The sequence below is a fragment of the Megascapheus bottae genome, chromosome 2 (genome assembly GCF_031878675.1).
Source record: "Megascapheus bottae isolate mThoBot1 chromosome 2, mThoBot2.hap1, whole genome shotgun sequence".
Classification (NCBI taxonomy): Eukaryota; Metazoa; Chordata; class Mammalia; order Rodentia; family Geomyidae; genus Megascapheus; species Megascapheus bottae.
In genome coordinates this window covers 92,976,059-93,002,965 of record NC_143510.1, presented here as the reverse complement: position 1 = coordinate 93,002,965, position 26,907 = coordinate 92,976,059, and the positions used below count along the sequence as shown (strand labels likewise).

Genomic DNA, 26,907 nt, shown 5'->3' with positions numbered 1-26,907 from the left:
TTTCTCAGCTCCTACCCTTCTCAGGAGGCTGAGGTTCAAAGCCAGCCTGGGCATTAAAGAACGTGAAACTTTTTTTTTTTTTTGGTGGGGAGTGGTTTCATGGGGCTTGAACGCTGGCGCTGGGCGTTGTCCATGAGCTCTTCAGCTCAAGGCTACCACAATACCCTTGATCCAAGCCCCACTTCCCATTCTAGAGGTTAATTGGAGATGAGTCTCAGGTCCTTTCATACCTGAGCTGGCTTTGAACCACGATTCTCAGATCTCAGGCTCCTGAGTAGCTAGAATTACATGCGCGAGCCACCTCTCATCCACAAGAGAACAGGAGACTCTTATCTCCAATTAATCACTAGAAAATGGGAAGTGGGGCTGTGGCGCTAGGGGTAGGGGTGGTAGCCTGAAGCTGAAGCGTTCAGCGACAGTGCCCAGACACAGAGTTCAAGCCCCACGACCTACGACAACAAAAAGTTTCTGTCCTCAGTACCCACCCCCACCCCCTGCGCCCACCCCGCCAAGCTCCGGAGCTGCCTCCTGGTTTACTCCTCCATGCTTGGTGGCTCTGAACCCCCTAACCTCCTCCCCATGCTGCTGCCAGGGATGGAAGCCCTGCAGTCTTGCTGCTCCCTGTTCAAGCAAGCCACCCTGTGATGAGAACCACAAGGGAGGCAGAAACCCCGGAGAGTGGCCTCTGCTGGGGCCAGAACCACAGTGCTAGGGTGCCATGCAGGGTGGGAAGCCTCCAAGGCCAGCCTGAGAAGAGCAGCAGACCATGGGTTATGTAGCCGGAAGAGGCCTGACCAGCCGGCCTGCGCTCAAACCCTGATGCTGCCTTCATAGCCTCGAATGCATAGGGCTTCCGGTTCTACCCACCCCAATCACAGAGGGAGGGAGGGAGGGAGGGAAGATGGGTGGGTGGGAGGGTGGGAGGGTGTGTGTGTGTGTGTGTGTGTACACTAGGGGCTTCAGCTCCAAGGCTCTACACTCTGGCTTGGCCTTTTCCACTCATAGCTGTTTTTGTACAACATGTGTCTGCCATCAGTTCTAACTTTTGGCTGGTTTACTGAAGAGTAAAGTCTCCTGGAGTTAAGTGCCTGGGCTGGCTTTGGACCCTGATCCTTAGATCTCAGTCTCCTGAGGAGCTAGATTACGGGCATGAATTTTAATTTTTAACACATTTTCCATCTGTTAGGCTTGATTGTATTTTTTTTCCAGTCTTGGAGCTTGAATTCAGGGCCTGAGCACTGTCCTTGGGCTTTCTCAAGGCTAGAGCCCTACCGCTTGAGTCACAGCACCACTTGTGGCTTTTTCTAAGTATGTGGTACTGAGGAATCAGACCCTAGTCTTCATGCTTTCCATACAGGCACTCTACCACTAGGCCAAACTCACAGCCTGCTTGGTTGTAATTTTATAGACTTCAAATGTTGTTTCAAATACATTACACATTATCTGCCCCCACCCCCTTTTTCTTCTTCTTTTTTGTTCTGGGGCCTAAACTAAGGGCCTGGGCACTATCTTTGGACACTTTGCTCAAGGCTAGTGCTCTACTACTTGACCCACAGTGCCACTTCTGACTTTTTCTTTGTATGTGGTACTGTGGAATCGAACCCAGTGCATGCGAGGCAAGCACTCTACCACTGGCCCACTCCTGGCCCTGATCCTGATGTTTCTGACTCTGATTGACAGCAAGGCATTGGGAATGGTCCTCAGGTGCACCGGCAGCTACCCAGAGCCTGTGCATTCCACCCAGTGCCCCATCCTCCTCACATCCCTGCTCTGCAGATGAGGGGAGTGGTTTCCAGCTCTCCAGCCAGTGCAAGTGGCTCTGGAAATGGACCCAGGCAGTCCTCCGAGCTTCGGAAGCTCAAGTGTTGACTAGGGAAATAGTGAGGAAGAATGGCATAACTGAGTCAAGAAATTTGCATCTCATTCTTTATAATCTACCAAAGTGCTAGAAAAGCAAAGCTTGCAAACCTCTCAGAAAAATGCACTGTGAATCTTCCTCTGCCATTTTCTCCTGTGGAGCTCTGAGTCAGGTGCTTCTCCCAGCCATGTCTGCACTGAGCCCTTGCCAGTAACGCATGCTTCATCTTGCCCTTGCTTTATCCTGCCTCATCCTACCCCAGTGCTCTTTTGTCACGATCCCGGTCACGTGATTGCTCTTGTTCCCGGGTCTTCCCTGGAGAGGGCTCCATTTGGCCCTCTTATCTCTCTCCCACTTCCACCAAAGACTGGGCTGAAGCAGGCACTCCTTCAAGTTGGAACAAAAAAAAAAAAAACAAATGAAGCCATAGTAGCAGAGCCATAGGAGGTTGGTACCTTGGCTCTTAGTAGGCTGAGAAGGGTTAACTGGCACGTCACCAGGAGCCTGGCCTAGGAGAAGCATGCATGAAGCTGTGGGTTCAGTTCCTCAGTACCACATGCACAGAGAAAGCCAGAAGTGGTGCTGTGCCTCAAGTGGCAGAGCACTATCCTTGAACAAAAAGGGTCCAAGGACAGTGCTCAGGCTCTGAGTTCAAGCCCCAGGACTGGCGAAAAAAAGAAAGAAAGAAAAGAACAGTCTGCTCGGATAGGATCTCAGCCCCTTCCCTGAAGCCTCCACATCCGCAGGCCACACAGAGACCTGGTGAAGGACAGGGAAAAGAAATGCGTTACAGGCAGCACTTTATCCATGTGCCCCAGCCTAAGAGGGAGGCATTCTGCTATAGTCCTAGCTACTCAGGAGGCTGGAATCTGAGGATCGTGGTTCAGAGCCAGAGTGGGCAGGAGATGGCTAGGGCCCAGGCTGGGAGTACAGACCTGGGACAGGACTCCTCAGACCTGATGGGGACAGGTGGGAAGGCACAAAGCTAGGCCTTTGGTCCTGAACCCCCAGTGTCCCCTTTGGTCCTGAACCCCCAGTGTCCCCGGCTGCCATTATACCTGTGGAGAGCCGCTTGCTGCCAGGGCCTGCTCTGGTGTGAGAGCTGTCATCTTTAGATCTTAAACAAAGCAGCTTTAAATGCAGTCTGGTAGCAAAGTAGCCCCATCCTTGCCTCCCTGCCTCAGACAGAAGTCCTTGGAGCCCTAAAGTACATTCCTCATGGAGTCCAGATGAGGGGTGGCTCTGGCCCTGTGCTCAGCGTCACCAAAGACCACCCTCATTGCCTTGCAGGGGATGAGCTGACCAAGATAGAGGACGAAGATGAGCAGGGCTGGTGCAAGGGACGCTTGGACAGCGGGCAGGTTGGCTTGTACCCTGCCAACTATGTTGAGGCCATCCAGTGACGAGCCCGGGGTGGGCTGGCGGAGAGGTGGAAATGGCCGGTCCAGGAACTCCGTTAGCCTCGGCCCAGGCAGCGACATCTCGGTGCCTCCAGCAGCCATGTGACTGTCCACGCCACCTGTAAGTTGGCAGTTCCGGCGTTCTTGGCTTCCTGGTGTCCTCTGAAGGCAGACAAGCTGGCCATCTCCCTTGCGACTCTGCCTCTTCCCAGTACATCTACAGAGGTCTAGGGACAGGAGGATGCAGTCCACAGCAAGAGCCGGGCCTCCGGGCCCCTCTAGCTCTGCAGATCATGGAGCTGTGTCTTCACCTGCCTCGCCTCCCAAGTCAATGGTGGGTTACACTGATTCTTTTTCCACTGATTCTTTTCTCTGAAGAGTTCTATATGCAACTTAAATGAACAAACCTCATGCCATTTTCTGAGTAAAGATGTTGAGGTTTTTAATTTAAAGGCAATGTACAGTATGCTTTTTATGTACCTGCTCTTCCACTCATGCGTATGTAAGCTAGGGCCCAGGTTGACTGTGCCATGCTCCAGGGCATGCCAGCTCCACTCCCACATCCTACTGGCTGCCATGGGACGGGGGACCCTGACTTGGAAGGTGGACACACCTCCGTGAGGTTTCCAGGATGAATGCTGGCTGCAGAGGTGACTTTAGGGAGTAGGCCCAAGGGCCACCACATTTAAAAATTATTTTCACATTATTCATGCTTAAAGCTTTTTATTCTTTTGCAAATTAACAATCTTATCTCAGTGATTTGTAAGGTTTAGAAATAAGACTAACTTTTCAAGCAGCTGCATCTGTAGATTGATGCTTTATATTAGGTTGTCATCTCTCTGTGTATATCTGTATATATTCTTGATATCCAGAGGATTTGAGAGTTCACTGCTGCTGTGATGCCTTGGTGACTGCTGCAGTGGATGGCATTTATAAACTGCTGAAAGATGGCGACGTTCAGGTGTGGGCGTGGCTGGCTCACCGGGCCTCTTCCCACCGGGACTTGGCCTTGGCCTCTAAGTGGAGGCTCCTAGCGGGGACCCTGGTCCTTGTGGCTGGTGCAGCGCTAGCTCCAGGGCAGGGCACTGTGAGACGCGGGTCTTTGAAGGGGTCACAGCTTCCCAGCCCCGTGTCCTTGAGAACACACAGAACCCGGGCCCTCCCTGCACCCGAGGCCATGAGGAAGCGGAGCTGGCCCAGGCACAGGAGAGCCTCAGCTCTGTGCGCTCAGACAGTGGCACGTCTCCCCAGTGTTGGCAGTCAGCCTCATACCTTGCTTGGGAGCGTCTGTGTTTTCCAGGACTTACCAGCAGAAAGCCTCGTTCCTACACCACACATTGACCAAAAGCTATCAAGTCTGTTAAGTGTAGGAGTTCCTTTAAATGTACCTTAAAATCAATAAACAGTTGATCTTGTGCTGAAAGGCCCTTTGCATCTGCCCTTGCGCTCATGCCAGCTGGTGTGTGTCTTCCTAGGGGCTCACCACCTTTGGAGGTGGCAAGATATAGCACCCTACTCCAGGGCCCATGTCCCCATACTCCTGCCACATCAAAGAGCCCCTTGGGGTGCCCGTCTCCCCAGCACCTGCCCCAGTGTGAACCAGGTTCTCCTACACTGAGTATCTGGCTGTACTTTCTCTCCCTGAGGCCCTCCCTCTTCCTCTCCAGTGGCCACTCTGCCCAGTTGTTCTCCTTGGAACATGCTTCTGGGTACCTACTATGCACTGTGCCTGGCTGGTCTGCAGATAGCTCAGGAAGGGAGTCTGGCTTGGCAGCCCTTGCTTGCTTAAAGAGGGGAGAGGGAAGACGTGGGCTACTGCCCTGGTCAGGCTGCCCCAAAGCCCTCCCTTCCCTATGCAAAGAGATCTCCCAGAGGAAGCATGAGGCAGGCAGCTGTCCTGGTAGCATCACTTTTCCTGGCTCAGGACAAATCTTTATCATGCAGTTTCAACTTCCATGATCCCCTGGGCTGCAGAAAAAGATGAGGAGCAGGTTCCAGAGCAGCTGCCAGGCCCTCAGCTGCCATCTCCCGCTGGGCCCTCGCGTGGTCCTGGGAGGCTCAGACATGATCTGGCCTCCCTTCCCAGGGTAGGAAGCTAGGGACGGGGGAAGGCATCAGTGCTCAGGACATGAGTGCTGTCATGATCATAAGTGACACACTGGGGACTGGGACCCTCAGCCCTCTCTGCTGCCCCTCATAAGCCTTCCAGTCTGTACCACCAGATCCTCCAGGCCCCTCCCTCCTTCACCTGGCACAGCCCCTGCATTGTATCAGTGCTCCACTCCCTCCCTCCACCTCACCCTCAGGAGCCCCTGGGTGGTCTCCAGGAGAATCATGTGGGGAGGGTGTTTCATCACTCCTCTCTGATCCCCCTCCTCATCGTGTGATGCAAGTATGGTCCAATGACCCAGGCAGAGACCTGGCTCTGCCTCCACCTGAGCTAAATAAAACCTTGGGTCTTTAGAGGTCCCTGTAGATGGAGGGCCGGGCTGCCTGGCCTTCCCTGGACAGCCTGTGGGGCTGGGCTATGTACCAAGGAGTCACAACCCATCAGGACAGAGGTGGAGCAGGTTATAAAACAAAAAGTCCCCCGTGGATACCTGACCACTCAGGCAAAAGGAAGCTGGGACTTGCCTGTGGACACAAAGCAAGTAGCTGTGCGTAAGGGAAGCAAGCCAGGTATAGCCATTAAGTTACCTTTCCTGGCTGGGACGTTTGTCCACTGGGTGGTCCCTAGACTCTGTGACCCTAGGCCACATGTTGGCTCTTGGGAGAGAGTCAGGTGACGTAAGAACAGGAGTGTCCATATTGGATTCTGGAGGCCTGGGCATTAGGAGAGGCTTCCAGCCCAACCTACTGGCCAAGAGGGACCAAGTACCATCTGGCCCTTGAGCTGTTTCTCCATTCCTGTAGCCAGGAGGTCAGGGAAGGTCCTGGGCTCTAGCACGTGCCCGGGCCGCATTTGCTATGAAACGGAATGGTGAACTAGGAAGGCTACAGGAGCCTGCGATGTCAGTGCTCCAGCTACCTTTCCTCCCTGCCTCTTCCCAGGCCCAGCGTGCTCCAGTGCTGGCCAGCTGCAGACCTACCCTGTCTTGACCCTTCTCCATGGCAGAGCAGATCTGTACCCTCCTCGTCCATTCCGCAGACACCTGCACACCCCTCCCCCATGCCTCTCAACCTTGGTTTTGCTTGGGCTGTAACCTCTGAGCCTATGACCTTCTTGTGAAAACAGGTAGAAGGGCCCTGGGTCCAGGATGAGGGAAGTTCATGATGGAAGGGTTCTTGTTTGGCTTCTGGCTGTGGAAGGACACGGCTAGAAAGCACCATCTATGATGATAAACCGCTCTCAGCAGAGGACTTGCTGACTCCTTTATCTTGAAATTTCTAGGCTCCAGAACTGCAGAAAAAAATAAACTTTGGCTGTAAATGAATGAATAAATTATTTCTGTTGTAGATAAATCAATTTGTAGGTGGTATTTTATTCTAGCTGGTTGAGCATCACTATCTGTGGACGAGGCTCCTTCCTGTTGCACTATTTCCAAGCAGTCATCCTCTTCAGGCTGGGCCACGTTGTAGGTGGGGAATAAAGCCTGAGCAGTTGACTTCCCTGAACTCCCAGAACAAGTTGAGCCCAGAGCTGGGATTTGCCCTCAGGGATCCCCAGCTACAAATAGCAGTTGACTCCTCTGGGTGCCACTGTTGTCCAAACAGTGGTTTTCAGTTACCACTGGGATGGGTTACAGCTCAGCTGACTGGGCTTCATTCCACAATTGGAGATGGGTCCTGAGTTCGCAGGTCTAATCTCCAGGTGGTCCTGGCCCCCAAAGCAAGTCAGGGCTGCCCAAAGTACCAGCAGTTGTCCATGTGACCTCCAAACTGCTTAAATATGTAGAGGGCACAAGAGCTGGGTTCCAGGGGTCCAGAGTCTGGTCAGTCTGCTGAAGGGGACAGTATGGACAAGAACACAAAGAGGAAGGAGCATGTCATCAAAGCAGGGGTTCTTCCTATGAGTGCCAAGCAAGGGGTGGGAAGGATTGGGGGCAGATTGGTCACTAAGAAGTGACAGGAAAAGTCCAAAGGTTCAAGTGACCCCAGACTGTCCAGATTCCTGAAACAATCTTGCCATGTTTATTCCTGATGTGCATATCTTCATACATGACACAGCGTAAGCGTGGGGAAATAGTAGGATAAGCCCCATAAACTACATGTAAAACACCCAAATTCCAAATGAACTGCTGAATTACAAAATGCAAGGTCTGAAAGAGAAATCCAATGAAGATACAGAAATCTTGAAAAACAGGTAAAAACCTTGAAAGCAAAGTAGAATGTCCTGATGAAAACAAACTAAAACAACAAAAAACCAGTCCCAGTGGCACACACACCATTCAAAGCCAGACCTATAAATTATGAGCACAGAAGAGAAAAGAGATGCAAAGCTAAGACAAAACATATGCAATAAAGCAACTGGCAAAAATTTACCAAATTTTTTTTTTTGCCAGTCCCGGGGCTTGAACTCAAGGTCTATCCCTGGGCTTTCTCAAGGCTAGCACTTGAGTCACAGCACCACTTCTGGCTTTTTCTGTGTATGCGGTACCAAGGAATTAAACCTAGGGCTATTTTTTGTGGGGGGGGGGTCATAGGGCTTGAACTCTAGGCCTAGGCACTGTCCTTGAGCTCTGCAGCTCAAGGCTACTGCCCTACCCCTTAAACCACAGCCCCACTTACCGTTTTCTAGTGATTACTTGGAGATAAGAGTCTGATGTTCTTTAGTGCCCAGGCTGGCTTTGAACCTTGATCCTCAGATCTCAGTCTCATGAGTAGCTAGGATTACAGGCATGAGCCACTATGCCTGGCTGAACCCAGGGCTTTGTGCGTGCTAGGCAAGCACTCTACAACTAGGCCATGCTCCTGGCCCCCAAAATATACCAAATCTTAAGGGACAGTCGTCCTGGTCTTTGAAAAAATTAGAAAAGAACCTCTCCAAGGAACATTATAGATAAAACATTAAGTATCCAGTGCTGGTGGCTCATGCCTATAATCTTAACTACTCAGAAGGCTGAGATCTGAGGATCATGGTTGGAAGCCAGTCCAGACAGGAAAATCTGTAAGACTCATCTCCAATTAACCACCAAAAAGTTAGAAGTGGAGCTGTGGCTTAAGTGGTAGAATGTTAGGCTTGAGGGGGGAAAAAAAGATGAAGAGGCCAGGAGTTTGGCCTAGTGGTAGAGTGCTTGCCTAGCATGCACAAAGACAGGGATTCTATTCCTCAGTACCCCATACATAGAAAAAAGCTGGGAGTTGTGCTAAGGCTCAAGTGGTAGAGCTCTAGCCTTGAGAATGTCCAAGGTCAGGGCTCAGGCCCTGAGCTCAAGCCCAGGACTGGCAAAAATATAAATTAAAATTAAATTTTAAAAAAAGATTTAAAAAAAAAGGCGAAGAGATAATGCACAGGCCCTGAGTTCAAGCCCCTGTATCAATGCACGCACGCACATGCACACACACACACATACACACAATTCCAAGGAAATGGGGCTTGAAAGCAAGTAGGATTAATTGTACTCTTCTGACAAAGCAGACCTCAAGTCAAATTAGAAGAGACAAAGGTCACTTCCCCTTGATGAAGGGAAGAATACTTCAAGAGAGGATACCATAGCTACTTTCAGGGGCTGACATTGGGAAGCTGAGAGTTCAAGGCTAGTCCAGGCAAAAGTTTGGGATACCCCCTCCCCCACCAGTCTCAACCAATAGAAAAGCTGGTTGCAGTTGTGTGTCCCTATTACCCCAGCTACATTGGAAGAATAAGTAGGAAGATTGTATTCCAGGCCAGCCTGGTCGCGAACCAAGATCCTATTTGAAAAATAATGGAAACTGAACTAGTGACACATTCCTATAATTCTAGCTACTTGGGAGGCTGAGATCTGAGAATCATAGCTTGAAGTTGGCCAGGGCAGGAAAAGTCCATGGACTTAGCTCCAGTTAACCACAAGAAAACTGGAAGTGGGGCTGGGAGTTTGGCCTAGTGGTAGAGTGCTTGCCTAGCACGCACGAAGACCTGGCTTCAATTCCTCAGTACCACATACATAGAAAAAGCTGGAAATGGTGCTGTGGCTCAAGAAAGCCCAAGGACAGTGCTCAGGCCCTGAGTTCAAACCCCAGGACTGACAAAAACCAAGAAAAAAAAAAGCTGGAAGCGGTCCTGTGGTTAAAAGTGGTAGATGCTAGCCTTGAACAAAAAGAGCTCAGAGATAGTTCCCAGGCAAGAAGGAGGAGGAGGAGGAGGAGGAGGAGGAGGAGGAGGAGGAGGAGGAGGAGGAGGGAAGAATAGGAAGAGGGAGAAGAAGGAGAGGAGGAGGGGGTGGGCAGAGTGCTCGCCTAGCATGCAGGAAGCCCTGGGTTCAATTCCTTGGTACCACATACACAGAAAAGGTGGGAAGTGGCACTGTGGCACTTAAGTGGTACTTAAGTGGCAGAGTGCTATAGTCCAAGGACAGTGCTCAGGCCTTGAGTTCAAGCCCCAAGCAAAAACTAAAAAACTCCCCGGAGCAGCTAGGATTACAGGCCGTAGCCACCGGCACTGGTCCTTCAGAGGCCTCCGCTTCACATTTCCCCCTTTGCTGCCGCCAGCTATGGCCTGTCCACCTGACCAAGGCCTCCGCCCTGGCAAGCCCAGTCATCACACTTGGCATCAAAACCCATTTTCCTTCCACTGCAGTCCAACCACTTCAGGTCACTGTTTCCAGTGGCTCCACACCCAGCTCCACACCCTCCCTCGTAAACCCTTTCCTCCTAGCTGTGTTATTCAAAGGCTGGGACCCAGCCCCCTGGCCCTGGTTAGTTCAGCCTCAGGTCTATAGTCTTGGGAAGGTTGAAATAGGAGGACTTAGGTTGGAGACCTTCCACACCTGCCTCAGGACACGAGGGACCTGCATGTCAGTCAAGAACTGGGGGGAAGGAAACGGGGCAGCCCGCCACCCCAGCTGTGCGGAGACATCCCAGGAAGTACGTTTCAGTCTCGGCAGGGAATAACAGAAGCAAAGCCAGCAGGAAGGCGTGGCTCAAGCGGCAGAGTGCCTGTCCAGCAGCCGTGAGGTCGAGGTCACCCGAGAGAGCAGGGGGAGGGGAGGGGGACGAGCCACTGTGCCATTCAAGCGAGGATGCGAAGGCGATCGATCCGCTGGATTCTCTCCCCCCGAGCTGTCGGTGGGTGGGTGGTCGGCCAGGCCCCGCCTCGCCAGCCTGGCCCCGCCCCACACGGCCCCGCCCCCGCCCGACAGGCCCCGCCCCCGGCCCCGCCCTGCTCTGACAACACCACCAGTCATGGCGGTGTTGAGGACGTGGCCTAGGAATCCGCCTGCCGGGGCGCAGTGCAGGCTCCCCGCGGGTGAGGGTGAGCGAGCACCCAGCTAGTCTCCGCCTCGTCGCACCGCCGGACGCAGATCTGCGAGGCTCTGAAAGAGGCGGGGGGCGGGGCCTGCCCAGCGCCCGCGAGCGCCTGCGCATGCGCGTGCGTGTGCGGCGCCAGGGGCGGGGCTTGGGGGCCAGAGCCGGCCTCGGGCGTGGCGGGGGCGTGGCGGGGGCGTGGTCTTCCGGCGCGCGCGGCGCCGCCCCTTCGGTCTCCTAGGTCTCCGGGAGGCGGCAACCGCTCGGAGTCGGCTCTTCCCGGGTGGCGGGGCCCGCGGAATCGCGGTTCTCTGGTGACCATGGGGGACCCCAGCAAGCAGGACATCCTGGCCATCTTCAAGCGCCTCCGCTCGGTGCCCACGAACAAGGTAACGGCCGCCAGGGGTGTGTCCGGCCTGCGGGGCCCGGCCGAGCCACGGGGCGGCCCCTGTGGGTGCCCGTGGCCGGGCGGGGAGGAGGAGCCGCTCGCCAGTGACACGTCGCACTGTGGGTCCGCGGCGGCCGGGCCTCGGTGAGGGCCGACCTCGACGGGGGCCCACCTCGGCGGGGGCCCACCTCCGCGGGGCCCTCACGGCCGCCGGTCCCGGCCTTGCGCCCCGGCGGGCGGGCGGGAGGGCGGGCCGCACACCGGGGCGCCCGGAGGGGGCGGGCGGACGGGCACCTGGGGGTCCCGGGAGCGCGACGTCAGACCCCGGGGGGCTCCGAGCGAAGGCCGGGGGCCTGGGGCGCGCGCGGCGCCTGGGGGTCGGGAAGCGGCGCCGGAGGGGAGCAGGCGCCGGCCGCGGGGAGGGCTGGGGGCGAGCATGCGGGCTGGGCGCCCGGCCCCGCTGCGGTGAGCCGCGGGGGGCACGGGGGGCACCGGGCGCGGGGCCGCAGACCCCGGGCAGACACGCCAGCTGGCAGCGCGGGGAGCCCCGCAGGGGCTGCCGGCCTCCCAGCCACATCCTAGGGCTGTGCTGCCTGCCAGAGCCTGGTCGGTTCCCTCGGTTCCCTCGGTGCCTTGTGGCAGCCTCAGTTTCCCTGCCTCCCGAATGAGTGACTCACCCGTCCCGGAACGTACTTTTACAACTCGGTGTGATGATGATGCTAAGGGTGGCCACGTGGCGTGGAACCCGAGGTTTGCGGGCAAAGGCTGTCACCGTGGACGCTCCCGACCCGGCCCTCCCCACCCCGTCCGCCAGGGAGCCCTGGAGGGGCCTGAGAGCGGTTCCCACGGCCTCGGGAAGTTTCAGGGGATGTCTCCAGAAAGTTCTTCGGTGCCCGTTCTTTGCCGTTTCCTACATTTTGAAGTTCAGGTGGATCGGCTTATAGGACTTTGTGTAATGAGATCTGCCGTTAGCGGGTGGGGACTTTATCTTAGATCAACACATATTTTGTTTAAGTTCAACACATGTTATTTGATTAAACTCATGAGAGGATAGCTTTCCCTTAGTGCCTGTGTGTGACCAGGCTCTGGGGCTTGAATTAGGCCTGGGCTCTGCCCCTTCAAGCTGTCCTTCTATCCTTTGAGCCACAGCTCCATTTCTGGAGTGTGTGTGTGTGTGTGTGTGTGTGTGTGTGTGTGTGTGTGTGTGTATTTGAAAATAAGAATATCTGATTCTTTATTGCCAGGACTGGCTTTGAACCATGATCCTCAGTTCTCAGCTTCCTGAGTGGTTAGGATTATAGGTTCCTGGCTTAGTTGTTCTTTTTAAATAAGTCGGTATCATTATACCAAGAGACACTTTGGAGGGTTTTTGGTTTTGGTTTGTTAGTTTTGGGTTTTTGTCAGTCCTGGCCTTAAACTCAGGGCCTGAGCACTGTCCTTGGGCTTCTCAAGAGCTTTACCACTTGTGAGCCACAGCACCGTTTCTGGCCTTTTCCATGTATGTGGTACGGAGGAATCAACCCGAGTCTTCATGCATGCTAGGTAAGCACTGTACCACCAGGCCAAATTCCCTGCCCAGGGTTAAAAAAGAAAGAAAGAAAGAAGAATAAAAAAGGAAAGAAAAAAAGACTTAAAAAAATAATTACTCCCAACTCTGCCACTTTCTAGCAACATCATCCTGAAGCAGATTAATTCTACCTAATTTAATCGTCTGAAATTTGGCATGTGAACTGGATTTAACTCAAGGGACTATTGTGAGAATCAAGGGAGATGGTCCAAGAACTCTGCCTACAAATGTCAGATACTGTTTTCATTATGAAGAACAGAGCTGGGTGTTTCATAATCTGTGATAGGCTTTTATTTTATTTTTGCCAGTCCTGGGGCTTGAACTCAGGGCCTGGGCACTCTCCTTGAGCTTCTTTTTTTTTTTTGCCAGTCCTGGGCTTGAGCTCAGGGCCTGAGCACTGTCCTTGGACTTTCTCAAGGCTAGAGCTCTACCACTTGAGCCTCAGCACCACTTCTGGCTTTTTTCTATGTACGTGGTACCGAGGAATCGAACCTGGGTCTTCATGCATGCTAGGCAAGCACTTTAACCACTAGGCCAAACTCCCGGCCTCTCCCTGAGCTTCTTTTGCTCAAGGTTAGCACTCTACCATTTGAGCCACAGCTTTTTCTATTTATGTGGTTCTGATGAATTGAACGGGCTTCATGCATGCTAGGCAAGCATTCTACCACTAAGCCACATTCCCAGCTCCATGCAATATAATTTTAAATCAAGGTTCAAAAACACCTCCTGATAGCATTTCCCAGGAATTTGATCACTACTTCTTGATCACTGGCTTGAAACCATTATCAGGGCAAAGATGGAAAGGAGTTTAATGGTCTGTAAGCTTGGGCAACAACAAGCACCAAAATTGTTGTTTTTGCATTAAAAAAAAAAGTAGTATGAAAAGGTGCTAAGAGCTGGGAGCAGTGGCTCACACCTGTAATCCTAGCTACTCAGGAGGCTTAGATCTGAGGAGAGAGGTTCAAAGCCAGCCAAGGCACTGAAGACTGTGAGATTATCTTCAATTAATAACTAGAAAAGGGGAAGTGGTGCTGTGGCTCAAGGGTAGGGCAGTAGTAGCCTTGAGCTGAAGAGCTCAGAGACTGCACCAGACCCAGAGTTCAAGCCCTGTGATCCACAAAAAACGAAAAAGAAAAAGAAAAGAGGCTAAGTTACTTAGGTCAAAAAGTGTTAGGGGCCAGATGGATGTGGCCTGGTGGTAGAGTGCTTGCCTAGCATGTGTGAAGCCCTGGGTTTGATTCCTCAGTACCAGACATGGAGGGAAAAAAAGCTGGAAGTGGTGCTGTGGCTCAAGTGTTAGAGCACTAGTCTTGAGAAAGCTCAAGGACAGTGCCCATGCCCTGAGTTCAAGCCCTAGGACTGAGGAAGGAAGGAAGGAAGAGAGAGAGGGAGGAGGCAGCGACGGAGGTAGGGAAGGAAGGAAGGAAGGAAGGAAGGAAGGAAGGAAGGAAGAAAGAAAGAAAGAAAGAAAGAAAGAAGAAGAAAGAGAAAAGGAAGAAAGGAAGGCCGGCATGGTGGCTCACGCCTGTCATCCTAGCTACTCAGGAGGCTGAGATCTGAGGATCGAGGTTCAAAGCCAGCTTGGGCACTAAAGTCTGTGAGACTCTATCTCCATTTAACCACCAGAAAACTGGAAGTGGCACTGTGGCTCAAGGAGTAGGGAGCTTTGAGTGGAAGAGCCCCAGCCGGCAAAAAAAAAAAAAAGTGGCTCACACCTGTAATCCTAGCTACTCAGAAGGCTGAGCTTTGGGGATCACAGTTTGAAACCAACCCCAGAAGGAAAGTCATTGAGACTCTTCAGTTAATCACAGAAAAAGCCAGAAGTAGTCCTGTGGCTCAAGTGGCAGAGTGCTAGCCCTAAACAAAGATGCCCAGGGGCTACACCCAGGCCCAGAGTTCAAGCCCCAGGATGGGGGGGGGGGGGGGAATGCCAGAAGTAATGCTGTTCTTGAGTGGAAAAAAAGAGCTAAGATCAGGTTTCTGGTTTGTAGACTCTTTGGTTGGTATCATGTGCCTACTTTTTTTTAGCACCTACAATGTGCTAACCTAGTACAAAGCACAGGGTATGTGTGCTGATAGACAGGGTATGTATTTACCGGGCATGTATGCTTACCTGTGCCTCCAGCACAGGCTGGTGGGCTATGTGCCCGTGTTTTCTGCTGCAGAGTGGCGATGAGGTGACAGATAGGTGTGGGGTGGGGGAGAGGGCCCAGTTGCACAGGACCTAGCTCCTATTTTACCCCTCCACAGGTGTGATGCTTAACTAATTCAGTGATCTCTCCAGAACGGGACGAAGAGGCTAGCTACATGTTCTGTGAACTGTACAGAATGGAAATGCTAGCAAGAATTTCAAGATGAAACAGGAAAGCTTTACCCACAGCCCAGGCTCTGTTAAGGAGATCCTCTCTGCCTGGGAACAGACTTTCTGTCCTGATCACTGCTCTGAGATCCAAGTCTGGGACAGGTACTTCGGTATGCAGAGAGCCACTGGCATCTTGCTATGTGCATTTTTATCAGGAAAAAATTAAAGATAATTTTTTTCTATTTGTTGAAATGCTACATATTGTTTGACTTTAATTACCCATAAATAATTAATGCTTGACAGATAACTATGTTAAATACTTTTTGTCGTGTGTTAGACTCTTGACTCATTCTCAGTCTTATGGGGCTAAAGATGATTGGTGAGACCATGAGTACTGCATGTTGTTTACTGAGAGTTTATAAAGAGTAAACACTGTTTTCCAGGATCAATGAGAGATAAAGAATAAAACCCATATCCATCCAGCAGACACTGATTGACTTTTTTCTCATTGGGCCTGTGCTGCCTCCATTCTAATAGAAAAAGAAAAAGGCAACAGGAAAAGACATCCCACTCCAGGAGTTCTCAGGGCCTGTAGCAGGCAGGGGCTTTTTCCTTGCTCTGAGCCGGGTAAGAGTTCTCTAAGTGACAGGAGGACAGCAGTGCATGGTGTTTCTTGGTACAAGCTACCTACTGCTGCATACCGAAGTACCTGTCCCAGACTTGGATCTCAGAGCAGTGATCAGGACAGAATGTCTGTTCCCAGGTAGGGGCAGAATCAGGAGCGGCTGGCTGGTCCTGCCCCAGTGTGTCCCGAGAGAGAAGTCATAGCACAGTGCAAACCTAACGAAATCAGTAACATATTTAATGTATTTTATATAGTGTATATAAATATCAAATTGAGATTTGAGAGTTTTATACAACCTGGGTGAGAGATTTTCTTTTTGGTGGTGGTGGTCATGGGACTTGAACTCAGGGCCTGGGTGCTGTCCCTAATCATTTCAGCTCAAGGCTATCACTCTACCACTTTGAGCCACAATGCTACTTCTGGTTTCCTGGTGGTTAATTAGGACGAGGGGCTGAACTTTCATTCCAGAGCTGACCTTGATCCGCAGTCCTCAGATCTCAGTCTCCTGAAGAGCTAGGATTACAAGTGTGAGCCACTAGATCCCAGTGGCTGAGAGATTTTCTTTTTCTTTTCTTTTCATTTTCTTTTTTGTCAGTTGTGGTTGAGGGTCGTGGGGCTTGAACTCTGGGCCTGAGTGCTGTCCTTAAACTCTTCAACTCAAGGCTACCACCCTACCCCTTGAGCAACAGTGCCACTTCCGATTTTCTAGTGGTTAATTGGACATAAGAGCCTCCGGTACTTTGGTGCCGGGCAAGCTGGCTAGCTTTGAACTGGCCTTTAACCATGATCCTCAGAACTCAGCCTCCTGAGTAGCTAGGATTCTGGATGGGCGTGAGCTACCAGCACTCAGTGGCTTAGAGATTTTCTAGCAACCAGTTTCTGATGTTCAGGCTTTGTAGCCTCCAAGCTAGTTGTGCCTGCAGCTTATCTGATGACTCATCTGCTAATATAAAATTATGACCAACCAACCAAATCTCACATTTTTCTTACAGGTGTGCTTTGATTGTGGTGCCAAAAACCCCAGCTGGGCCAGCATAACCTATGGAGTGTTTCTGTGCATTGACTGCTCGGGGTCTCACCGGTCCCTTGGTGTGCACCTGAGCTTTATTCGGTAGGTGACTTCCCTTTGGGTGCGGGACTGGGGAATGCAGGTGGGCGGGACTTCCTCTAGCTCACCATCGCCCTTGCTCACACTGTGTGATTTGACATGTAACCTCTTCAGGGAATTGAATGATTTCTCTTGGGTTCTGTGTGCAGAGATCTCACAAGATACAACTGTGTTGTGAAGGCAGGAGATGTGGAGCCTTTGGGGTTGCACCCTTTCCCCTTCCCCTTCTCATCTTCTAAGGCCAGCCGTATAAGCAGGTCAGGTGGGGAGGGAGGCACAGATGAGCAGGCCCTGTGCCTTGCAGGAGTCGTATGCGTGTGTCAGCCCTCCAGCTACCAAGGATGCTCCAAGGGCAAAGCCTGAGTGAGGGAGGGAGTGAGGGAGTCCTCTGGACTGTGTGTGGCATTTCCGTATTGGTGCTGGGAGGGTTCTCCTCTGTTATGTGAGGAGCTGCTTTGGCTCTTGGTCACAGCCTGTAAGGGGCCTTGGTGGGCATTGCAGAAAGATGCCCTCCTGTGGGCAGTAGAAAATTCCCATCTGTTGGGAATAGAGTGGAAATAGAAGGAACCAAAGGATTCCAGTCCAGTGTAAGGCTGGGAAGCTGGCTAGGCCAGACCAGCTGCCTCGGCCCTCAACAGGCCCCTTCCCCATCCGTGGAGCAGCCGGTTCAGCCCTCCCTGTGGCCATGCTGCCTTCTGTGCATCAGTTTCCTGCCACTGTGTTTGTTCCAGGGAAGGAATCGGTGAGGCAGGCTATTAGAAATTATATTATGACTTGGGGACTATCGACATAATGGGATTACGGTCAAAGAGCACTTGTGTCTATGTGATAAAAATCAATTATAATGAGACATTTGTAATACTGTGTAAAAACTGTATAATAATGATCATTATAGCACATGGGTTTTTTTTTTGTTCATTTGTTTTGTTTTTTTGGTCCTGGGACTTGAACTCTGGGCCTGAGCGCTGTCCCTGAGCTCTTCAGCTCAAGTCTACCCGACCCCCTGAGCTACAGCACTACTTCCAGTTTTCTGATCGTTAATTGGAGATAAGGGTCTCACAGACTCCTGTGCCTAGGCTGGCTTTGAGCCACAATCCTCAGATCTCAGTCTCCTGAGTAGCTAGGATTACAGGCATGAGCCATCATGCCCGGCTCACAGTTTTATATTTTGATAATTTAAAGATGCTTTATCTGTAAAGATAAATATATACTAAATATTTATAGCCATGTAATTCTGTGGGTAATTATTAAGAAAAGAGGAAGTGGGTACAGTGGCTCATGCCTGCCATCCTGAATACTTGGGAGGCAGAGAGGAAGGTTGTGAATCCAAGCTAATCAGGCTAACATGTTAGTGAGACCCTCCATCTCAATCAGTAAGCCAGGCATGGTAATATGTGCTGTCACCCCAGCAGTGGGGGAGCTGTTGGTATTGGAGCATCATGGTCTAAGGCCAGCCCTGGACATGAGACTCTACATGAAAAATAACATAGTAAGGCTGGGCGCAATGGCTCACGCCTGTAATCCTACCCGAGATCTGAGGATCAAGGTTCAGAGCCAGCCCAGGCACAAAAGAACCTGAGACTCTTATCTCCAATAAACCTCTAGAAAACAGGAAGTGGGGCGTGGCTCAAGGGTGGTAGCCTTGAGCTGAAGAGCTCAAGGACAGTGCCCAGGCCAAATTCAAAAAAAAAAAAAAGCTCGGGGCCGGGAGTTTGGCCTAGTGGTTCAAGTGCTTGCCTAGCATGCATGAAGACTCGGGTTCAATTCCTCGGTACCACATACATGGAAAAAAGCCGGAAGTGGTGCTGAGGCTCAAGTGGTAGAGCTCTAGCCTTGAGAAAGCCCAGGGCAGTGCTCAGGCCCTGAGCTCAAACCCAGGACTGGCAAAAAAAAAAAAAAAGCTTGTGGGATGGGACTCGAGTGGTAAGAGCACCTGTCTAACAAGTGTGTGGCTCTTCATTCCAACAAACCCCAGCTCAGCCCCTGCCCCCCAAAATGAGTCTTCTTTGCTGCAGAGTTACTGTCATTTTCTCCTTTCTGCTCTTGTCTTAGCTCTTGTTCCCAGAATGTTTTCACTGTAATCTCCTTTCCTGTCTCTTTAAATGTGAATGGGTGGAGTTGCCAAGGCAATTTCATTTTTTCATCCCATTTTTTTTCTATTGTGGTGAAACACACATAGAATTTGCCATCCTGGCCTTTGTTAATTATGCAGTCCAGTGTTGTTAAATACATTCACTCCACCTTCCATCTCTACACGGTTTTGGTGGTGGTGGTCATAGGGCTAGAACTCTGGGCCTGCGCACTGTCCCTGAGCTCTTCAGCTCAAGGCTACCACCCTACCCTTGGGCCTGGGCATTGTCCCTGAGCTCTACCTCTGTGTGTTCTTTAGCTTTGTCACTTAAAGCTGATACTCTACCACTTGAACCACACTTTTTTTTGGTGCTTAAGTGGAGATAAGAGTCTCACAGACTATTCTGGGCAGACTGGCTTCCAACTGTGATCCTCATATCCCAGCCTCCTGAGTGCTAGGGTCACAGATGTGAGCCACTAGTGCCTGGCTCAGATTGCATGTGTGTGTGCATGTGTGTGCGCGCACGCGCGCGCGCGCGCGTGTGTGTGTGTGTGTGCACGTGTGTGTGTGTGTGTGTGTGCATGTGTGGACTTTTCCCTCCAGACAGGTGATTAGCTGTTATCACCTGGACCATACCTCACCCAGGGCAGAGGATCACTGGACTTGAGACAATGCATAGCTGAATGGTGTCCTCTTCCACTGCGGAGCCCTCCTTTAGCATGGCCCTGTGTGGCACTTGCAGGAAATGGGGTCATTTGGGGTGTCTCTCACTGTGGGAAGGACAGGTCTTCTGTGCTGCACAGCAGGATCTGTTCAGACCAGTGCAGGGCTAACTGCTAACCTTTTAAAAAAAGTCAGACAAATATAACTATGAATCACATGCTTATAAATGATTCAAAAACAACAATGACGTATCTCTACATAACCAGAGGGCAGCAATCTAGGATGTGGGCAAGAAAAAGTCCAGGGTGGAAAGGGCTCAGTGTGAGCTTTCATTGGAGGGTGAGAGGGACTAATCTCCCTCTCCCTCTCCCTCTCCCTCTCCCTCTCCCTCTCCCTCTCCCTCTCCCTCTCCCTCTCCCTCTCCCTCTCCCTCTCCCTCTCTCTCTCTCTCTCTCTCTCTCTCTCTCTCTCTCTGGTAGTACTGGGCCTTGAACTCTGGGCCTCCCAGTCTCCCTCAGTATTCTTTCTTAGGGCTGGTGCTCTGCCTCTTGAGTCACATTTAGGCATTTTTTGCAAGTCCTGGGGCTTGAACTCAGGGACTGGGCACTGTCCTTGGACACTTTTTGCTCAAGGTAACACTCTGCCACTTGATCCACAGCGCTACTTCAAGCTTTTCCTATGTATGTGGTAGTGAGGAATCGAACGCAGGGCTTCATGCATGCTATGGGAGCCCTCTACCACTAGGCTATGCTTTTGACCTCAGACATTTTTTTTTTTTTTTTTTTTTTTGCCAGACCTGGGCTTGAGCTCAGGGCCTGAGCACTGTCCTTGGACTTTCTCAAGGCTAGAGCTCTATCACTTGAGCCACAGCACCACTTCGGGCTTTTTTCTATGTATGTGGTACCGGGGAATGGAACCCGGGTCTTCATGCATGCTAGGCAAACACTTTAACCACTAGGCCAAACTCCCGGCCCCTCAGGCATTTTTAACTGATTTTTAAAACCATTACAAAATAAGCTGAATGTAGAGGTACAGCCTGTAATCCCTGCACATGGAGGACTATTAGTTCAAGATTAACCTGGGCTACCTGGAGTGATCCTGGTTCAAAAAGAAAAAGAATGGGCTGGGAGTGTGGCCTAGTGGTAAAGTGCTTTCCGTGCATGTATGAAGCCCTGGGTTCGATTCCTAGGTACCAGGAGGAGAGAGAGAGAGAGAGAGAGAGAGAGAGAGAGAGAGAGAGAGAGAGAGAGAGAGAGAGGAGGGAGGGAGGGAGGGAGGGAGGGAGGGAGGGAGGGAGGGAGGGAGAGAATATATCCAGCAGCCTGGTTTGAGCATTGCTCAAGAGCAGTAGTGACCCCCTCTCTTCCCTGCCCTTCTCCCCACCACAGTTTGGTAAAGCTGTTACATTTCTTAGGAATCAGCATGGCTCAGGCGCTACCCCAGGACAGTGCCGAGGACATCAGCCCATTGGCTAGGACTTGGCTTCCAGGAAGGACAGGAGGGCCACCCAGAAGCCCTCCTATTCCCGTTAACACTGAGCCCTTTAGCACCCCAAAGCCCAAGAAGTTGTTTTCAGACGTCCTCAGTGGTCTCCATGGGGGAAGAGAGGGCTGGCATTTAGGACTGTCTCTCTGTCTAGATCTACAGAGCTGGATTCTAACTGGTCCTGGTTCCAGCTGCGGTGCATGCAAGTGGGCGGGAATGCCAATGCAGTAAGTCCTCTCAGACTCCTCCCACCTCCACCTCCTCTTCCCCCTCCACCCCCCTCAACCTTCTCCTTTCCTTTCCTTCTCCTCCTCATCTTCCCCTTACCCCCATCAGCCCAATGTTCTTGGGGCCCATGGCTAGGCGCATGGCCCTGTTCTTAGAGCCACACCTGAGTAAATGGTTCAGAAACCGTGGAACACCTGGTAAGTACCAAGTGCCAAGCAGGGTGTTGGGCACGGGAAGCCAGCAGACCCTGCCTGTGGGAGAGCCGGAGCAGCACACAGAGTTAAGTTGCCAAGATCAGAGCAGAGCAGAGGATGTGGACGAGCCCAAGTGTACAGTGTCAGGATGACTTCCTGCTTACAGCCAAATAAGTGTGTATTTAAATTAATGTTTAATTCATTATGTCTACATATTTAAAAACACAATTAATATTAAATATTAACTTAGAAGCTTACCATTTTTTCTATGAAAATAATCATTTAGAAGTTTGATGAACCAAGAATCCTGAATGGATTATATCAATATCAGGTCACTGTACAGGATTCCAGAAGCATGGATTATTAAGACATTGGCTCTGGCCAGTGCAGTGCCTCATGCCTGTAATCCTAGCACCTCAGGAGGCTGAGATCTAAGGATCAAAGTTCAAAGCCAGCCTGGGCACAAAAGGACCTGAGACTCTTATCACCAAGTAACTTCTAGAAAATGGGAAGTGGGGCTTGGCTTAAGGGTAAGGCAGTAACCTTGAGCTGAAGAGCTCAGGAACAGCACCCAGGCCGAGTTCAAGCCCCATGATCCACCAAAAAAAAAAAAAAGGCTCTGTGACTCATGTCTGTATGCCTCGTCAGGAAGGGGGACAAGCAATTTTCTTCCATATGTTCAGATATCCCCCTTTCTGCTTTCTGCTGTGTTAACTCTGCTCATAAGGAAATAGCACCAAACTAAGTAAAGGTTAGCAAGGCTTCTGACCAACTTGTCAAAAAAATCTGATTTGGGGGCTGGGGGTTTGGCCTAGTGGTAGAGTGCTTGTCTAGCATGCACGAAGCCCTAGGTTTGATTCCTCGGCACCAAATACATAGAAAAAAACACCAGAAGTAATGCTGTGGCTCAAGTGGTAAAGCTCTAGCCTTGAGAAAACAGAAGGTCGAGCACGGGTCTCTTATCTACCTTTATAGTCCAGTTACTTTTAGGGAGGATATTTCTGTTTTACACTGAAAGTTTGATTTTAGCACTTTTTAGTGTTGTGTGCTTGCACACATGCTTACTTGTCCTAGGGCTTGAACTCACAGTGTGGACACTGGCCTTGAGCTTTTATATTCCAAGCTGGTGCTTGACCACTTGAACCATATTTCCACATTGACTTTTTGGTGGCTAATTGGAAATAAGAATCTCACAGAAGCCAAGCTGGCTTCTAAGGATAATCCTCAGATCTCAGCTTCCTAAGTTAGCTAGGCTTACAGGCATGAGCCAATGGCTTCTGACTTTTGTTTTATTAAGGTTTTGGGGGGATTTTTTTTAGAAAATTTATTTCCATTTGCTGGGCACTGGTGATTGATACCTATAATCCTGTCTGCTCGGGAGGCTGAGATCTGCAGATCCTGGTTAGACATCAGCCTGAGCAGGAAAGTCTGTGAGACCCCTATCTCCAATACTCTACTAAGAAAAGCCACAAGTAGCGCTGTGTCTCAACTCGTTAGAGCACTAGAAGCTCAGGAACAGTGTCTAGGCCCTGAGTTCAAGCTCCAGGATCAGGACATGAAGAAAAGGTATTTTTGAAACCCCGATCTGTGAAACAGCATTTCCAGTCCAGGTGTGCAGCATCCTGTGTGTTTATTGATTTGCACGTTTCCTCTCTAGTCTTCCTTTTTCCATCAACATGGCTGCACCACCAACGACACCAACGCCAAGTACAACAGCCGCAGTGCTCAGCTGTACCGGGAGAGAGTGAAGTCCCTGGCCTCCCAGGCCACCCGGAAGCATGGCACCGACGTGAGTCCTGGGGCCTCGGGTCCCTTCGATGGCAACACGTGGCTTGGTTAGGGGAGGAATGTGGTGCAGTTGCAGTTGCTGCTCCGTACTGGGCTACCTGGGCTCTGTAAGTTTTTAGTGTGTACCCTGACCAAGCCAGTACTGAGGCTTCGTGCCTGGGAGAGGGAAGTGAGGCTCCTTCCAACCTCAGGACACATTCTCATGAACATAGCCATTCACAGCCTCTTTGCCAGCTGTTTAAAGATGCTTAGTGAAGGTGCCAGGTGGTTGCTTGGTATCCATGCAGGCACCAGATCCCACCCCCAGCACTGTGAAAGAATAAGCAAGAAATCAAACTATTTTTAAACATTTTTTGTCAGCCACAGGCTTTAACTCAGTGCCTTGGTGCTGTCCCTTAGCTTTTTTGCTCAAGGTTAGCATGCTACTACTTTAAGCTACAGTTCTACTTCCAATTTTCTAGTGTTTTGTTTGTTTGTTTGTTTTGTTTTGTTTTGTCAGTTGTAGGGCATGAACTCTGGGCCTGGGCACTGTCTCTGAGCTCTTCACCTTAAAGCTACTGCCCTACCCATTGAGCCACAGCCTAATTTCCAGTTTTCTAGTGGTTAATTGAAGATAAGAGTCTCATGGTCTTTAGTGCCCAGGCTGGCTTGAACCTTGATCCTCAGATCTTAGCCTCCTGAGGTGCTAGGATTACAGGATTACAGGCATGAGCCACTGTGCCTGGCCCGGTTTTCTGGTGTTTAGTCTTATGAACTTTCCTGCTGGGCTGTTTTGAACCACAATCCTCAAATCTTAGCCTCCTGAGTAGCAAGGGATGACAAGTGTGAGCCAATACCCAGCCCAAATCTGATGTACCCACACACATGATGGTAAACATTGAGCTCCCCTTAGGGGTGGAAGCCAATGCCAAACACAGTGCCTTTACCCCAAGGGGGATGGCCCAGCTCCTCTGCAGGCAGGCAGGCAGACATTCAGGCAAGGCTCTCAGGAGCTAGGACTGAGTCCTTGTAAATCATGAAATCATCACCAACAATACCGCTTTGTGGCATCATGGCACCAAATGGACAGCAGAAAAACCACCTGTTTGAACACAAAGAATGTAGAAAACGGAAGCTCAGAGGCAGAGTGGGCCTTGCACAACTTGGCAGGAACCTCCTCCTCACGGGGCTCAGGTCTGAAAATGAACTTAAGAAGCCCATAGATGCCCATGTGACATCACAAGCACACTCAGCAAGTAGGCTAATCCATGGGTAGAAGGCAGAGCCCTTGAGGGCTGCCTATAACTCGGGCCTGTCCTTAGGTAGGGAAGGGTCTCAGTCCCTGGGCAGACCTTGGTAGAGGTGCCTGGGCACCTGCTGGCAGTGTAGTGCTGGGAAGTGCCAGACTTCAGGGGCAATTTACAGGGAGTGGAGATCCCTCGCCCTCACAGACCTGTGTGAAGCCTCTCTTGGTTTCTGTTCCAGCTGTGGCTTGATAGCTGCGTGGTCCCGCCTTCGTCCCCACCACCGAAGGAGGAAGACTTCTTTGCCTCTCATGTGTCTCCTGAGGTATGTCTCATGCTTCCTGTGCTTTGAAAGTGGGCTTATTCTGAAAGTTAGGAGAAGTGTACATTAATGCCAATGCTCATGCCAGTAATATAGCTACTCAGGAAGCTGAGAACAGAGGATCACAGTGTGAGACATAGGCAGAAAAGTGTATGAGACTCTTCATCTCCAGCCAACCAACCAACCAGCAAAAAGCCAGAAATGAGGGCCCGGAGTTTGGCCTAGTGGTAGCGTGATCGCCTGACATGCATGAAGTCCTAGGTTCTATTCCTTAGTACCACATACACAGAAAAAGCTGGAAATGGCACTGTGGCTCAAGTGGTAGTGTTAGCCTTGAGCTGAAGAGCTCAGGGACAGGGCCCAGGCCCAGAGTTCAAGCCCGGGTCTGAAAAAATAAAATATTTCCATGAAGATAGAGCTGAGGGCATAGCTGAAGCGCTAGAGCATTTACCTACCTTGTGTGGAGTCCCAGTACCAAAAGCAAAATTTTTTAAACTTAAAACCCAGAACTTTTTGGAAAGATTCAAGCTAAGTTTCTGTGACAAACAAGCCTGAAGTATTCCTTGCACAAGGTAGAACTAATCTCATGAAGCGTGTAGAAGTGGGCTGCCCGGCTTCACTTAACGGCTCCCATCTGGGGTTCTAGATCTGTCAGCCCTGGGGAAGAACATTGTCCAGGCAGGCAAGGCCCATTCTGCACACCGGCCGCTGCTTGCGCCTGTGTGCTATTGGCTGGAATGCACCCATGTCTCAGCTGTGGGAAACTGACACAGCACGCTTATGGGTCAGAGCTGGGTGTTGAATCCCAATTCCCCCGTTGTCTGGGCACACAGACCATGTGGAGAACCACTGTGGAGTGATAGGCCCAGACAGGAGACGCTTTCAGCAGTGCTGCAGGTGGATGGCAGTGTGCTGACTTTGGATTGGATAATCCACAGAACTTCTGTGTGTTTGCCCAAATCACCTTGCTGAGGGAAGGCATGCAAAGCCCCACGTGACCTCTGGGCAGAACCCTAGATGGAGAAAAGATTTATTCTAGCTTTCGGGGTTGGAGATTCTGGCCCATGGCCACCTGGCCCTTATTTTCAGCCTACATCATAGCACATGGCGGTGGATGGTGGAAATGCTGCCTCCCCTCCCTCCCTGCTCAACCCATAATCCCTCCAATGGCTTTTCACAGCTGTCCCAAGACCTGTTGGTAGACCCCACCCTTTAACCTGCCAGGGCTGGGGCTGGGAACCATGCCTGACACAGGGGCCTTTAAGGACATTTAAGATCCAAACCAAAGAAACTTCTAAATCTCCATGTATTTTTTTTTTTTGCTACTATAATACAATACGTGTTTATCATTGAAAACCATCAATAGTTACTAGAAGCCATGCATGGTGGCCCCTAACCTCAGCATTTGAGAGGCAAAGGCAAAGGACTATGAGTTTGAGACTAGCCTGTGCTACCTAATGAGATCCTGTCTCAAAAACTAAACAGGAAACATAAAAAAGGCAGAAAATGATGAGGTGTTCTCCTGGGCTACATCACTGTTGCTTAACACAACAGTAGATAGAGACTATCATGCTCAGTAGCTGAGAAGTGTTCTGAATTAAAATTGTGGACTGGTGCTGGGCGCTGCTGGCTCTCAACTGTAATCCTAGCTACTCAGAAGGCTGAGATCTAAGGACTGTGGTTTGAAGCCAGCCCAAGCAGAAAAGTCCCTGTGAGACTCTTATCTCCAATTAACCACCTAAATGCCAGAAGTGACGCTGTGACTCAAAGTGGTGGAAGACTAGCCTTGAGTAATAAAACTCAGGGACCGTGCCCAGGTTCTGAGTTCAAACCCCATGACCACCACCAACGGCTATTTACATCATGCTATACTCCCCCTTGCATACTGATTTTCTTTTTTTCTTTTTTTTTTTAATTTTGGTGATATTAGATATTTTGTAACTCAGGGTCTTGTTCCAAACCTCAGCCCTTTTGTTCTTAGTTATTTTTCAAAGTCTCACACTTTTTCCCCAGCCAGCCTGCACCATAATCCTCCTACCTCCCTCCCTCTGAGTTGGGATTACAGGTATGAATTGCCACCTACAGTGTCTTTGATGGAGTGAGAACTCACTAACTTTTTGCCTCAGTTGTTCAGGAACCACAGTGTTCTTTTTTTTCTATGTATGTGGTACCGAGGAATCGAACCCGGGTCTTCATGCATACTAGGCAAGCACTTTAACCACTAGGCCAAACTCCTGGCTCCACGGTGTTCTTGATCGCTCTACCCAGCCCCTGATATGTTTTGATGATGGTCTTCTTGCTT

At 50.8% G+C, this 26,907-nt stretch overlaps 2 protein-coding genes across 8 annotated transcripts in view; both read left to right on the top strand.

The window, feature by feature from the left end:
- Positions 1-6,720, top strand: part of Pacsin2 (protein kinase C and casein kinase substrate in neurons 2) — a 94,724-nt gene extending 88,004 nt beyond the window's left edge. For all 6 annotated transcript variants that reach the window (XM_090328857.1, XM_090328853.1, XM_090328855.1 and 3 more), the window contains one exon: positions 3,149-6,720. In XM_090328857.1, the coding sequence (XP_090184983.1) occupies positions 3,149-3,261 (113 nt within the window). In that variant the 3' untranslated portion in view covers positions 3,262-6,720. The remainder of the gene's footprint in view (positions 1-3,148) is intronic.
- A 4,153-nt stretch (positions 6,721-10,873) lies between these two features.
- Positions 10,874-26,907, top strand: part of Arfgap3 (ARF GTPase activating protein 3) — a 36,270-nt gene continuing 20,236 nt past the window's right edge. For both annotated transcript variants that reach the window (XM_090328852.1, XM_090328851.1), the window contains exons 1-5: positions 10,874-11,030; positions 16,516-16,634; positions 21,005-21,077; positions 22,930-23,061; positions 24,525-24,608. In XM_090328852.1, the coding sequence (XP_090184978.1) occupies positions 10,962-11,030; positions 16,516-16,634; positions 21,005-21,077; positions 22,930-23,061; positions 24,525-24,608 (477 nt within the window). In that variant the 5' untranslated portion in view covers positions 10,874-10,961. The remainder of the gene's footprint in view (positions 11,031-16,515; positions 16,635-21,004; positions 21,078-22,929; positions 23,062-24,524; positions 24,609-26,907) is intronic.